This window comes from Papilio xuthus, unplaced genomic scaffold (assembly GCF_000836235.2).
Source record: "Papilio xuthus unplaced genomic scaffold, Pxut_1.1 DF827714.1, whole genome shotgun sequence".
Taxonomy (NCBI): domain Eukaryota; kingdom Metazoa; phylum Arthropoda; class Insecta; order Lepidoptera; family Papilionidae; genus Papilio; species Papilio xuthus.
This window is the reverse complement of record NW_013530935.1, coordinates 1,913,537-1,929,231: the sequence shown is the minus strand read 5'-3', so window position 1 is coordinate 1,929,231 and position 15,695 is coordinate 1,913,537. Positions and strand designations below refer to the sequence as shown.

Below are 15,695 nucleotides of genomic sequence, written 5' to 3'. Positions count from 1 at the left end.
ATGAATAAGTTAATTTTTTATAAGAATTACTAAGTTAATTTAAATTAGTTACTAAAAATGCAAAAAATTCATAGGTAGAAAGTTAGAAGATAATTAAACACTTTTACCATACTTTCTGATAATAAAAAAATCAATGTGTTACTTTTTATAACAAGAACTTATTATTATTACTCTATTATACTGCATTTAACATTTAATAAATTCGACCAAATTTTATACATATAGCTATGTATCATAATAATTTTATGCATAATATTACCCTGATCATGAATGAAAAACAGAATGGCGCAAAAGCACTTGTGTGCGCAACCGTACTGCGGTTCGCTTCATCGCGGTATGCGGCAATCGCGTTCTCCTCAAAACTCAAGTGAGAGCTTAAAAGCTATACCTCTTCAGTTCGCGTCTAATTAACTCGGCTATCAACTTTATCATTGATACAGTCGGCTTGATTGTGCTTCGAGAGACGGTGGAAAAATGTAAGTACATTTTTACACATTATAAAAAATAAAAGCCGGTAACTTTTTGAGGTTATTTTGCTACGGTACAGTTGTATATTCGTAGTATAATGCTTTTTTAATAAAATTTTTAGATTATTTAAGATAAAAGATAGTTTTATCTATGAAATTTCAATAATATGAGTAGTAATGATTTTTTTTCCTAACCGGCATTTCCATACCGGCGTTCAAAACGTATGATATTTTAACAGTTTTTTTAATAAACATTACTTAGTCTTAACTTAGTCGTGATTTCTTACTAATATTCGATAGGGTCTTGAAACCTTCGTAAACGTCAAAGTAAGTTGTGTATAAAATTCTCTTGATTCTTAATATGAAGTATGTTATGTATCATCTCCATATCGTTATTCCACTCAAGTAGGGTTGGCGCACTAGTTTTCGTCCACCAGACGAATCTATCATACAACATTTCAGTCGTCACTCCCTTCTTTATCATATCACCTCTCAACCCATACATCTCTTCTTAGGTATATGGGCGCACCGTTCCACATTCATAAAGTTCTCCGTCTCACATTTGATTCTCCTCTCCTCGTAATATGTCTATAGTTACCTTAATTATCATCAGCTCACTATATGTCCCCACCGAGGGGCTCGGAGCCTACCCTAAAATAGGGTCGACTAGGCCTGTCAACCACGCTGACCAAGTGCGGGTTGGTTGACTAGCTCCTTGATAGCCAGCTAGTTGATAGTTACCTTATGCTCCTTATTTTCTTGTATATGTAAATGTATGATGTTAGCTCTTGAAAAGCGAGAAATAGATAAACGAGAAACCTCTACAAGACAGCCATTATACGGTCCTGACGACTTTCATAAGCGAGACACTCGACTTAGATATAAGCTAGAAAAATATATCGGTCCCTTGGGCTTTTCCTTATTGTATTCCGATTGTAAGTTTAACTGTAACTTTGATGTCTTTATTATTATAATAAATTTTTACCATGGGTTTTCATTGACCAAACACTTGAACACGAAATTCTCGATTTAGCTATAATACTTTACTAACAATTCGTTAAAGAAAAGCTGTGAACTTTATCAATTTAATCACCTTTGAATGTAAGTACTATGTGAGTTTAACTAATTTGCCTTAATAATACAAACAATATTACAGTAACAATATTAGATATATAATACTTGATTTTACTTATTATGTTTTTTAATTTTAAATTCAATTTGTTTTCTCTAATCTTTTCTTTGTTTCCTTTGTTAATAAAATTTCTAAATGAATTTGTTAAAAGACTTTTTCATTAAAAGTCTTCAGTCGTGTTAATGAGATTCTCTTTGCCGTCAACAAAGACCTCATTTCTTTTTAGGCGCAGTTTTTCTACGGTTTTCTCTCTTTGATATTTGACATCTAATTTAAAATGTTATCGAATTTCTTAAACATTGTATAAAAATATCTTATCTGATCGTACTTCTAATTATTAAGTATTTATTTATGGAGATATATTGAATTATTATATTAGGAAGATTTACATTCTTTTTCTACACATCCACTCTTCTGATCATCAATGTTAGGCTGCAACCAATTTTAACAGTGGTAGAGCCCGCTTTAACATCTACGCTCGAATTGGCCCGGCTCGCACGATGAAATACCACGACCACACAGAAGACAGGCGTGAAGTGGAAGCAATTCCGAGTACAGTCTGATGGGTGTGCGTCCCAGAGGCCTAATTTAGTCCTCTTTTCCTTCCTACCCTTTTTATAAGGAAAGGATGGGAAGTGGTAGTGGACTTTCCTTATGAGAGGATGCATGGGAAGGGAAAATATTTTCTTTCTGTGTATCCTCCCCGTCGTCGATTAAAGGCAATGTCAATGACTATGGGCAAAGCTCACTTGGCAATTTCAGCGATTTCAGGTGGCCGCTCGCTCGTTTGTCACCTTATGATATAAAAAAACCTTATTACCAATAGGTTGTAGGTTATCATATTCATTTAATTTTTTAAGCCGACTTCAAAAAGAATGCAGTTGTCAATTCGTCTGTTTAATGTATTTTGTATAAAACAAAAGCATTTATTCTATTTTTAAAACAGCACTGCGGTACTCTTCAATATACCGCACCCCTATTTAAATGTAACCATCAACATTTTTACATAATACCGTAATGACGCAGTACATCAGTATATTCAGCTATCGTGGCATTTTGCCAACTGTTTTATCGATTGGAATACGTTTCACTTTTACTTATATTAACTTAAGTATGCCAAGCTTTTTGTTTACTTCTTTATCTGCGTATCTTTTAAAAGTAGCTATGTTTTTTCTTAACTTTGTCTTAAAAACAAGTCACAGGAACATAAAGAATCCCATTTCTTTTTCAGACTTGCTGTTGCTACATTTACTTTACCTTTAGCTTCTAAACCCTCAACTTAATTTGCCGCCATCATGCACTTAATTGCGTCTTCTATGGACCCAAATTCAACTTAATCTGGACTGACCTGGTCTTCCAGAATTACTGGTCTAACTTGATGATTTTCCAGGGCAACAGAAGGAGAAACTCCAGGAGGTTTAGCCCCCGCAGAGCCACAAACTGGACCCGATGGAGAGATCATTGGCGGACCTCGCACGCCGCAGCAGATCGCGGCGCAGCGCAGGCTGCAACAAACGCAAGCTCAAGTCGATGAGGTACAGTTACTAAATAGTTACTACAGTAACTAATATTAAGAATAATTATTATTAATAATATCGAGTACAAAAGATACAGTTTTCTCAGAATACGTGTGATAAACTGTACCCAGGTGGTTATAAAGTTATAATATTGAATTTGTTGCATAGTTTTGTGAATTTTTTACTCGTTTTCTTGCTTGTGAGCTATTCCGTTAAACGTCAGTGGGACTTTATCGTAACTGATATTTTGTTATAAGATTATAACTTTAAATCGTAATAATTTTTTGCATTTTATATTTTCAGGTGGTCGATATCATGAAGTCTAATGTTGAAAAGGTGTTAGACAGAGATGCTAAATTGTCCGAATTAGATGATAGAGCAAGTAAGTTATATTTTTATAAAACAATTGAATTTAGGTAAAGATACTGTTAATGCTATAATATTTTATTTGTAATGTTTATAGATGCCCTACAACAAGGAGCGTCACAGTTTGAGCAGCAGGCAAAGAGCTTAAAGAATAAATTTTGGTTGCAAAATTTAAAGGTAAAATTTTAAAGATGACTAACTAATTGATACTTAAAGCAAAACCTAGGTTATATAAAGTGATCAGTTCATTACAAATACCAATACGTATCTGTACCATACTGAATTTAATTATACTTTATACTAGCTGTCGCCCACAACTCCGTCCGCGCGTAATTGAAAAAAACATAATTATTATGTGTACTTCCAGACTAAGTTCTATGCCAAGTTTCAGCGAGATCCATTCAGCCGTTTATAGGGGAAAAAGAAAAGGGCTGAAATCCGTTCAGTCGGTCTTGAGTTTTAACGAGACTAACGAACAGCAATTGATTTTTATATAGACGATTTTACTATTGTAATTTTATCTCAATTGCAGATGATGATAATAATGGGTGTAATTGGACTTGTTATTATTGGATTATTGTTTGGTAAGTATCGAAAAACTAATCAAAGACATCAGGTTTTATTCTATTAATTACCGTCTGTTTCATATTAGTTCCTCAAATCAATGACCGTTTATTTACGAGATTTCACCAACAAAGTACTGATTGTCTATGTGTTACAAACTATGTTTATCCGCGTGTTTCGACTGCCGTGACAATGTTGGGGCACATATTGTTGTCTTTTTTTTCAAAGGGAATATAAGGGATTCAAGTATCGCTGCAGTTTTTACGTAACTTATTATACAATACATTTGACATAGAATACATACAAATTATAACATCAACTAAACAAATGTTCTTTCGTCTAACTCTGTGATCTATGCTTTCTTCTTCTAGATGAATGTTTGGCATAAATGTGTTAAAAAGTAGTTTGACAGTTTAGGTTTTAAAGCAGTGAGGAAATGTGAATGTAGTTAGTAATATGTTTGTGTTAATTGTTAGATTTTAATTACACTATACTTACTGACGACTGTACTTTTATACAAAGTATTCTGCTAATTAAAAAAACTTAGCAAGTAGCCTATATGTTTTTCCAGACTATGTTCTATATCTATGCCAAATTTCAGCCGGAATTGTTATGCCGTTCTGAAAATATCTTCAAACAACCATCCATCCATTTACATTCGCATTTATAATATTAGTCACATCTTAATCAACAAATCTAATAATGATTCAAAAATAAAATCATGCTTAAAGAAACATACAAAGTACACAATTTTATGTAAAACTTAATACCGTGATCTAATTTGATTCCAACGCCATCTACCGACACACAATATAAACAAAAATTGATTTCCAATTTGAATTCAGTTTAAAACTATACAAGTCATAACTGAACATAGCGATTGTAGTTAGAAGCTGTTCGCTTCTCGGCATATGTTCTGCTTATGGCTGTTGCAGGTGATAATATTAAGGAAATGTTTGGTTAGTTCGGTACCGTGGCGCGCCGTCTATGCCCGCCATTACTGCTGGCGCTCCTACCAATACCACTGTACCAACTGTTACTAAAGATTGTGAGTAACATAGATTTAATATCAGTTTGTTTGCTGCAGCATGTGGTAAATGTTTTATTAAATACTGTGACCCTAATACGAATATTTGTGAATCGTCATGGCAAAATTAGTATGAGATTTTTAGTGTTCATTTGTGTGATATTGTCGTTGATGATAAGATAGCGATTGTTACAAGTATTCGTGATAGGCTGCTCCTTCACTACTGTCATTCTTTTATTAAATTCTTGTGCTTTCTGATTTATTCTTTACATTTTGACTACTTAATGTGTGTGTAAGTATCCTCAAATATTTCTGTCTGTATGTTTTTTGTATTATTCGTTGCTTGCTTATTTAGGATTGTGTTTAGGCAATTATTTTATGGTTCTACTGTTCTTAAACTAACGTATTTTTATGGTCATGTATGCCTATGGAGGTAAGCTCTGTTTGATGATTGTGATGAGGTTTGTACCTAGTTCTTTTGCTTTTTTGACATTTTGAACTCTTTATGTACTTTAGTCATATTATTTTAGAATCTTACTAAAATTGTATTATTTTCAACAAAAAAAGTTATATATATTTTTTCTTTAATAAATGAAGCTACCATTTTTCTAGTAAATTTTGTGAATAAAGCTTTCTTATACACTACTCACTCATTCACACTTTACTATTGTTGATTATAAAGGGTGTTTTATTAGAATTAACAAAATATATTACTAATATATTTAAAAAATGTTTCAGGAAAATACATGTAATTCTGCTTCGAGTCACTTCAAATAAAAATACTACAAAAATAAATGACAACATCCTGTTTATAATATTATAGTATAAATTAGTTATCTACACTTATCTACCATAGCAATATTGTTATTAAAAACCACAAAATGTAACCAATAGTAATATATAGAAGAAAACATGTAAATAATAAAATAAAGTCCGCTAACGTGGTTCCTTCAAAAACAATTTAAAAAAATGAATTAAAGTTAAATAGCAATGTGATTATTTATAAGATAATACTACTTTTAAAATAAATAAAGTAGCTTAAATGAAATAATACAATAATAAAATAATTTACACGGAAATTATTGATTTAATCCTTTTACCGTTGGTTTCTGAGGCCAGAATCTTATCATAAAACATATTAGTCATCCCTGTCTTTTATCTTTAACAAAACAGAAATAACAATATGTTTTAAACGTAGATTTGGTCTTAGAAACCAAAGTTAGAAAGCTATTTGAAATAAATTATTAAAGTTTTTAATTTAAATTTTATTAGAAATCTCGATTGATATTTACATATTGACTTTTAAATGTTTTAAAATTAAATAGTCAACTTTAATAACATTGCCGTATTCAGAGTTGTAAGTAGTTTTTTTTCTATTATACGCCAGTCACCTGAATTCGCAAAAATGGCGAAGCGTCTGTTGCCCATAGATATTCACAATTGCGTTGCCTACCCTTAATAGACAGTTTCATAGTGTATAATTTATCATTGTATTCACATAATTAAGTCTACACTCAGTGTTTGAGTAATTACTAAACGGTTCTGAGTACGGCAGTTACATTCTTTTTAATGTAATCATAATTCAATGGAATTGATTCTTATAATACACGCCTTATATTGTCATCTTCGCTTAAAGATCTTTTAATATTTATATTATTATATTTATATATAAAGTAAATCATATATAATGTAGGTTTTGCCTTAGAAGGAGAAATTAAATATTATTTTTGGCTGTTAAGCTTATGTCAATTATTTGTGTAAAAATTGTCAATTATTTATAAACTATTTTTTTTTATTTATTAATTTGAAATTATTTATTTCAATATGTATAAAATATAGTTTATTCTGTAAAATACTTAATATTAAGTATATTGCTGTCAGTATTTAGTATTTGATATTCTCTTAAGGTGGATTTCCACTGTTGAAACATGGGTAAATAAAAGACCTCTCATTAACAAAATCTCCGTAAAAAAATTAAATAGCGATGTTTTTACGCGTGTTTCGTAAGTGGAAATCCACTTTTAAATCTTAAATACGTACTGAAAAACGTAATGGTGCCATCGACAATATTAGTTCTTTTATAACATCGATAACTTGAGTGTAGTGATGTACGATTAATTATCGATATTTAGATATAAATAATTTTAATTATATTCGACCATAGATTTATAACCTGTAGATAGGAACCTGGAGCACAAAAGTGAAGGGAAAAGGTTTTCGGATACCCTTTAATTAAGAGGTTAATGTCACGCACCCTAATTACATTTTGATGTCACACTTTTATGAAACAGTCCATTTATAGGTTATACATCTATGTATAAAACTTTAGATTTTGCGGCATTTATTAGAAAAAAATCGGCTGTTACAATGGCTTATTTCTTCTAGATGTGAAAAGTCTTTTGAAGAATTCATGTTAATCTTTACATTTTTAACTTGTATAATAAAAGAAAATAAATAATATTATGTAAAACAATTTTGAGGTTATTTGACGTGAACTTTATAAAAGAAAAGATTTAAAATTGTCAATCTACTTAGGCCAATATTATTTTTAAGCAGACAAAAATATGATATAATCCAAAAGTTAAAAGATGTAAATGTATCTGCTGTGTTGTTTTTAATTATGAAATGTTTTAACGTAAACAAGGCCAAGGAAAAACGTCGTATAATTTTGTAATTAAAAAATTTTATAATCACAAATCAAATAGATCAGAAAAGAAAATGTATTATTTAATTAAAAATCAATAAAGAATACTTACTATAAATAAGGATTGTTTTCAACATCATCATCATCAGCCCACTATACGTCCCCACCGAGGGGCTCGGAGCCTACCCTAAGGTAAGGATTGTTTTAGTTTGTGCCAATTCCAAAAACTAATGTACCTCAAGTAATAATATGTGTCAAGAGAAGTCGGGAAACCGCACTGCCTTCTAAAATGCGAGGTAAGAATCCTCTGTTATTGCCTACATTGAGCTTAGGTGTTGGATCCGTTAACATAACTCGATCTGGTGACGTCAGACAATAAAAGTCCGCAATGCTTAGTAACATTCGTACAACTTATCGACGGCAAAACAAGCAAGAGTAAGTATCGTACTACAAATATATCGCAATGAACGTATTTCTACACTAAATCCAGAACGTATAACGTGTTATCTGTAGAGCGTAGAACTGCTATAATTTAATATTTAGCAACGAACCCCGACACAACGTTAACGTGTTAATACCGCAAGACAACGGACAATCTTCTTAAATTGATAAATTTAGTCCTGTCATAGTGAAATTAACAAATACATACATCGAATTTGATCTTTATGTCACAGGAATAAGATCGAAAATAGGTCGTAAAAATGTCAGCTATGGTTGTTTCTACAAGCGCTTCATAGACAAGACCATGGAGAATGATGTGAGAGCTTGCGAGCTTTCTCTTTGATAGTTGCCCGCCATTTTGAGTTACAATAATGGCCGGTATGACGTGAATTATGCGCTCGTGTCACTAAAGGTAAAGTAATGTCGGTAGTATTGGAGCACTTAATGTGGGGTTAAATTAAAGGGTGCCTAGGCGATCTGAATCGAATAACAATTGCTCGAAGTGTTTATAAAGTTCTCTATTCGACTTAATGGTCGATCCTTGATGTATGAGCGAGATTTTTATTATCTTCGCAATGGAAGCCTCTTTGGATTGAACATTTTTGTATTTTAATGCCTGCAATAACTCACAGATAAGGACCAAAAGGTGTTTTACATTACAGTGCTAAAAATAAATAATAATGTAATTATTATAACATGGGTATACTTTGAGCTGTTTGTGACTCTATTTAATACAGTTACAAAAAAAAATGTTTACTGGAAGTATTATGACTAATATATAGATTTTATATTTATGTATTCAAAAAATTGCTTCACAATAGAACGATTGCATAAAAGAAATGCGAAAACGATATATCTTTGCGAAGACAGTCAATTATTTTCACTGTGGGAACTGTCTAAGAAAACAAAGCGGCTACAGTTACAACCGTTTTCGTATCGAGTACCATTCCATTTGTTCTCGCAAAATTCGACTTTAAAATAAGTCACTGTGTTGCGAGATATTATATTTAAGTTTCTAGTTTCACTTTATATTAATTATATTATATATAAAACTAAAGCTTATTACATTAAATACCTCACATAGAGTTCTTAAATAGACATTAAGGCTGAGGCACATTTATGTGAAGGTTTTTTTTGCTTGTGAGAAATCTATACCAAGGATCTGCTCGAGTAATAATTATGAGACTCAATTCAAGTTTAAATTGATTTTCTTTTTAATTTTATTTTGTTTACTTTCGAGAACTGTTGGTAGGGGTAACAAGATTCGCACCTACAGTTGGTAAACTTTGCTTCAAGATATTAAATTTACTATTAACACTCGCAGCACTATTTAATTACGTGTCAAGAGAGGCCAGTTTTTTATTTCGACAGAGTAGAGATATTATGCAGTAACATGATCGTGTAAAAACATGATATGATTGTTTTGGGCCGTTTAAATCGTAGACTTCAACAGTTGGTAATTGAAATTATGATTACTGTAGGGGCCTAAGCTGTCAGTTTAGTCTGTATAAGCTTAGAGCGATAACTCGGGAAGGTCTTATGCGAACTAATATTTATTTGGAAACAATATAGCGGATGCTGTACCTTAACCTATTTTATTAGGGTATATCTTGATATAAAAAGTAGTAAATTATTTAATTCTTTATTTAATATTATGATTAATTGTATTTTATTGAAATGGTTTCTTAATTTTCTCCTTTTCACTTATGTTCACGACGAAATTTGACAAGTTTAATTTTATAATTGCGCAATTGTAATTTACCAGCCAGTAACTTATTCTTCTTCATCAATAAGTTCATGAAACCGCTATGGTTAAAACTTTTTTGACAGAATTATTTTGCTTACACTCAAAAGTGATGGACTTTATCCTAGAATATTTCTAACAAATTGTGTAATTCGTGTCATAGACACTTTTTAAAATAACACATTGTCATCTCAGTTATCTTTGACTTCGTAAAAAAACGTATTTAATAGAAAACAATATTATTTTCACGGTTACAAGAGCAGTGCCTTGAAGCGTACAACCACTCAGACGCCGGTAATTGAGATTGTTATGTAGTGACGTAATGACGTGTCTGCAACTAGCCCAGTAATCACCACGGCTAACCGACCACTTTGAAACTACATAGAATGCTGCTAAAATTTCAAGCAGATAGAATGGTTTTATATTGTTGTTAAGTACATTTTAATTTTGTGGAATTATTCAATTGTTTTCCCTTATAGATTTCAGAACATACTTTCATTTTGTATATAAATTAATTAATCGATGACTTTTAATAACATACTGTATTTTTTCAAGGCACGACAGTGCTTCCGCTGAGGCAAGTACAGTATAACATATTCTACAGAGATGCCTTGAGCTATTTCTTAAAACCTTATTTTATAAGCGAACAATCACAATGCAATCAGTTTGATGCCTCACCGCCATATTACAGAAGGAGCAATTGCAAAAATGATTGTAATGTTATTGTTACTTACTGCATTTTATATTGTTTAACATGGATCTATGTTATAGAAAAAATGGAGAAGGGTATTAAGTTTGAAATATTTGTTATCGACAATTTTTTTACTCTCATAGAATATACTGGTAGCATCGCCTATTAACACATCCGACAGCTGACTACCGTCAAAGCCAGTGCTTGAGCAATACTGACGCACTGAACACTCACAGATAATTTCCGCTCTCTTTGCTCTTCACCGATTGGCTATGGAACGTTCAAAATCAGACAGCACCAAAGAGTCCATATACTGCCAAGTGGTTAGAACTGGCCACTAACGCGTCGCCTTATAATAAAAAAAAAGAAAAATTATGCAGATGCAAAAAGAAGAGACAATCATTAAATAGCGCTAATTACATTTTCAGTGTTATAAGAAATATGTAGGTTGCCAGTTATTTTTTTGTTTTTGCGGGTGTATAAAAATGTCATTGTTTTCTTCGCATGTCAAATTTAATGTAGTTTGGGTGCGCTACCGACGCGGACGCATGCGTGCCTCAACAAGATGGAAGCTGGAATTCCAATTTCAAATCTTTGTCCTTATTGTTCCTGCATATTGCAATTCAATGAAGAATACTTTCTATTTTGTTGGATGTAAGTTAAAGATTCTGTTTTATTGCACTAATATTATTAAGTAAATTAACATTTTTATTTGTCAAACTACCTTAGTACAGATAGAACATTTATAGAGCCTTTTGATTATAGGATTACGCGGTATTACGAAGTTACATATTGGTGACTTCTTCGTGGCTTCACTTTCTAATCCTGGACGCATTTAAAGGTATGTACCATCTTTGTCTGTTATTAAATATTACGTATAACGTCAGAATAGTTTGCCTATAGTGAATTTATGTAGCAGTTTTACAAACAACATATGCGATGAAAAGCGTTGTAACTTCTTTTGTTCCATGGGTCGATGTAATGTAAAACGATAACATAAAACGACAATATAAAACGAGCATTTTCTTTAGCTTTCTTCATTTTAAATCGTTTACAATTTGTTCATAGAATTAAATTAATTTCACATTCGAGTTCATATGATTGCTATCTCTTAATTGTTAATCAGGAAGTTATTTGTTTGTGAAGCTTATCAGTGAATTGATACAGATAAATATAGCCACAGAGTAATGTAACATAATCTTATTATTTACAACTAGTGGTCGCCCGCGACTCCGTCCGTACGGACTTAAAATAAACATAATCAGCAGACTATGTATTCTAACAGGCTATGTTCTACATCTATGCCAAATTTCACCGAGATCCATACAACTGTTCTGGAGATACCTTCAAACAAACATCCATCCATCCATTCATCCATCTAAGCATTATACTTGAATAAGTAGCTTAAAGGTTTTATACAGTGTGTTATTAGGTTATTCTTATAATCAAAAAACAATTTTGTCGACCCTAATTTATTATACTTTTTAGAAATTGAGCTAAAACCAACTTTAATTGTATTGATTGAGTACAATTTCACATACATAAAAGTGTTTAATACTTTATTAAATGTCTACTGATTTATCTACACTGTGGCAATCCTTTTACTTGTCTATGGAAGTTAAATCAACAAATGCGTGTACGCAATTAATTCCTACATGAATTAGGTGTGAGCATTCAGTAGTAGAACTACTGTTAGCGAATTAAACTATTGCGTTACATGTTTTAATTTTTTATCTGTATTTTATAATCCTGTCATTTTACAATGCTACTTAGGTATTGCAAAGTGGTGGTAAATTGTAAACTTTTTAATTTAGTTCCGTTATAATTTGCTCCAGAATTTATAGAGCTTATGTCGAGTGAGCGACGGGCCGCGTCCGCGAAATAATACCAGTCACACTCTTCCTGATGACCTATGATGGGCTCGAAACTAGTCGGTGCCGCCACCGGACGAATATACGTGAGTGTTTAGCCGTTTTTATATAAGTTTATTATAATGTCTCATGAAAGTTTAAATAATTTAATATATGCAATTAAACATATGCTATGTTAGGTTAATATCTTGGAAATTATCTTAAAAATGTATTCTGAAATCTTTGAAATGGTACGAGATTAAGCATTAATACAGTTATATGTGAGATGGTTTTGAGAAGACGAAAAATAGACTTTTAATTTTACATGGCGGGATTCGAACCCAGGACCTGCAGATTGCAAGTCAAATGCTTGACCCCTGAGCCACCGACGTTCTTAGCTAATAGGTTAATGGACAATTATTAATTGTGAATACCCATAGCTTATCTGACTCCATTAAATGTATTTAATTGAACCTGAACGCCTATAAATTAATAAAGGCACGTCAAGTAAAGCGCACTAAATCATCTGTTTGTTAACACGAAAAGTCGCGGTCGCGAGGCATATCGTAAATCGCCTAAGTGCACTTACGGGACGGAATGTTAATTAATGATTTCAACAGAGAATAGCCATTTAATTATTTATTTTATGTTTAATCAAAATTTAATTCTTTATGAAATACAAAAGGAACTACTAAGATATAATACATTTTCAAAATGTGAAAAAAATTGAATAAAAACAAAATACAACCGTACTTTAAAAGAACGAAGACAGCACATTCCTGTTTTTAAAAAGAAAAATTAGTAGCCTATGTGTTCTTTCAGATTATTTTACATCAATGCCAAATTTAATCGAGATCCATGCAGCTGTTACTGGAGATACTTTCTCCATTCCATCTCAACAAACATCCATTTACACATTCGCATTTATATTAGTAACATTAAAAAATAAAAAGTTGAAATTGCCGCAGAATAATACTGTGATTCCTAATTAACATAATAATTGGATGTGATAATAATTTATTAGAGAACGGCGTTGAATTCATATCGAATGACGTCGGAGACTAAGAGTTAAATATAGGTTTGTAACAATGAAATTAATTGACCCAGGTGTAAAATGTAATTAATATGTTTAGTCATTCCTGAACTTTGTCACCGGACAGAGCAATGTAGATTGAACGATATATTGTTAATAACGGTCGTTAAGACAAAGTGTTCGTGGGTGCGGCGAACTGGCGAAACTGGCTTAGACACTAAAGTTAGACATTGACATTGTGGACCTAGGACCTAGGATCTAGACTATAGTTTAACGATAAGCGATGCAGGGAAAGAAGACTAGTGGCGATTTTATATACGAAATATTATAAATACATTTGTAACGACTGAAAAAGGCCCCAAATCTTCTACCATGTATAAGAATTGTAACACCCTGTATACACTTCATAAAAAAAAGTTTTTAAGTTTTAAGTTTGAGAGGTTATTTGTAAATTAGTTCTAGCTCTTGTCCGCGTGTAATTATAACAACTTAACTAAAGTTACATATTTTACAGGTCGTATTAAAACTCAAGAGATAAAATTACAAGAAGGTAATATTTAGTTTTTAAAAAATAAACTTATTTAAAATTAATATCAAAAATGTAATAATTTTGTTAAGTGTAGATCGTTCATTCAAGACTCAGCACATGCAATAAAAGCAAAACGTTCTTTCGACGCGTACACAATTTCGCGTTAAGTTACTTTTTCTTCGACACGCATAAATAAATAGTTAACTAAGACTGGGACATGCAATTTTATGTTCTCGGGTTGTTCGCTCGCACTGACTTTATTATTTCCAGATTTACTTTGTGATGCGCTAAAGGAGTATAGAACTAAGGTCACATCGTTATTTATATCTTACAAGGAGTCGTCCGCGACTCCGTCGGCGCGGAATTAAAAAAAAACTTAATAAGCCTGTGTGTTTTTCCAGACTATCTTCTACATCTATACCAAATTTCAGCAAGGTCGGTTGAGCCGTTCCGGTGATACCTTCAAACAAAAATACATCCATCTAAACATTCGCATTTATAAGATTAGTATGAAGTATGATTTCTCATCTAATATAATATTTATTATTTGGTTAGAATATTATATATACACTAGCGGACCCGACAGACGTTGTCCTGTCTACACGTCTTTAATTTGAAAATTCGAATGTTATTTAAAATTTGACACCGCGATGGTAGCGCCGTCTGTCGGATCCAATGTAAAACATTCCAAAATCAACAACTACTAATAAATTAAAAATTAATTAAAAAACATTGTCCAGCGGACAAAATTGTGAATCTAAACCATTCCCAGATCCCCTTGAACACACACAAAAAATCTCATCAAAATCGGTCCAGACGTTTGAGAGAAGTTCAGTGACATACATACTCACAGAATATATATAAAGATTATAATATGGATAGTAATTCTCAAAAGCTATAAAGATGCTATATACATAGTAATTATATAAGATTGCTGACGTAATTTTCATACAATTATTTCCTAAGATGAATAATGAAAGATTTAGCGTAGTGACCCGTTAGCATATAGTTCAAACCTTATGGAAGCTCATGGTTATGTACATTGCCAGGTGGGTACTAAGCACGCTTAGACGTGCCGTTCCTTCGTCGTGTTATGTTGTTCTTTTGTGGAATTCCGAGCCGTTATAAAGTTTGGATAGCACTGTAAAACGTGCGGATATTCACGATGTCTCGTGAGTCACACGCCCTTGACCTAAAGCTCTGCCGAAAAACAGGACACGGGAAATACACTTATATCATCCATTGAATTAATCTTTAATCTCGTAGCCCGATTACGATTGTAACTTTTAAAAATGATGAAAATTATTAAATATGAAATCTTAGACAGAAAAAATAATTATAAAAACTATTATGACATTCGGAAGAAGTCTACGGAGCTACAACTCAATGTTTATAATCCGCTGTTAAGGCTTTAGTAATAATTTTACTCTTCTTTTGGGTCTGTGGAAAAAAAAAATTAAACACAAACTTGTTTTACTAATTTTTTAAATGCGAATGCTTAGATGGGTGGATAGATGTTTAAAGGTATCTCCGGAACGGTATACTCATGTAGAACCTATTTAGATGAACACAAAGGGTACTTATTAACTTTTTTTTAATTCTGTGTAGGTGGAGTCGCAGACAACGACCAGTTGTTAATAAATAAATCATATCAAATGTTAAAAATCGCAAATACACATTACAAACGAGC

At 32.0% G+C, this 15,695-nt stretch overlaps 1 protein-coding gene across 1 annotated transcript; it reads left to right on the top strand.

Annotated features, from left to right (window-relative positions):
• The first annotated feature begins 313 nt into the window (after window positions 1-313).
• Window positions 314-5,883, top strand: LOC106116834 (vesicle-associated membrane protein 2). The gene is made up of 7 exons (XM_013310879.1): window positions 314-476; window positions 2,990-3,134; window positions 3,420-3,498; window positions 3,580-3,659; window positions 4,015-4,066; window positions 5,011-5,094; window positions 5,812-5,883. Coding segments are annotated over exons 1-7 (444 nt in total). The 5' UTR covers window positions 314-474; the 3' UTR covers window positions 5,814-5,883.
• The last annotated feature ends 9,812 nt before the right edge of the window (window positions 5,884-15,695 follow it).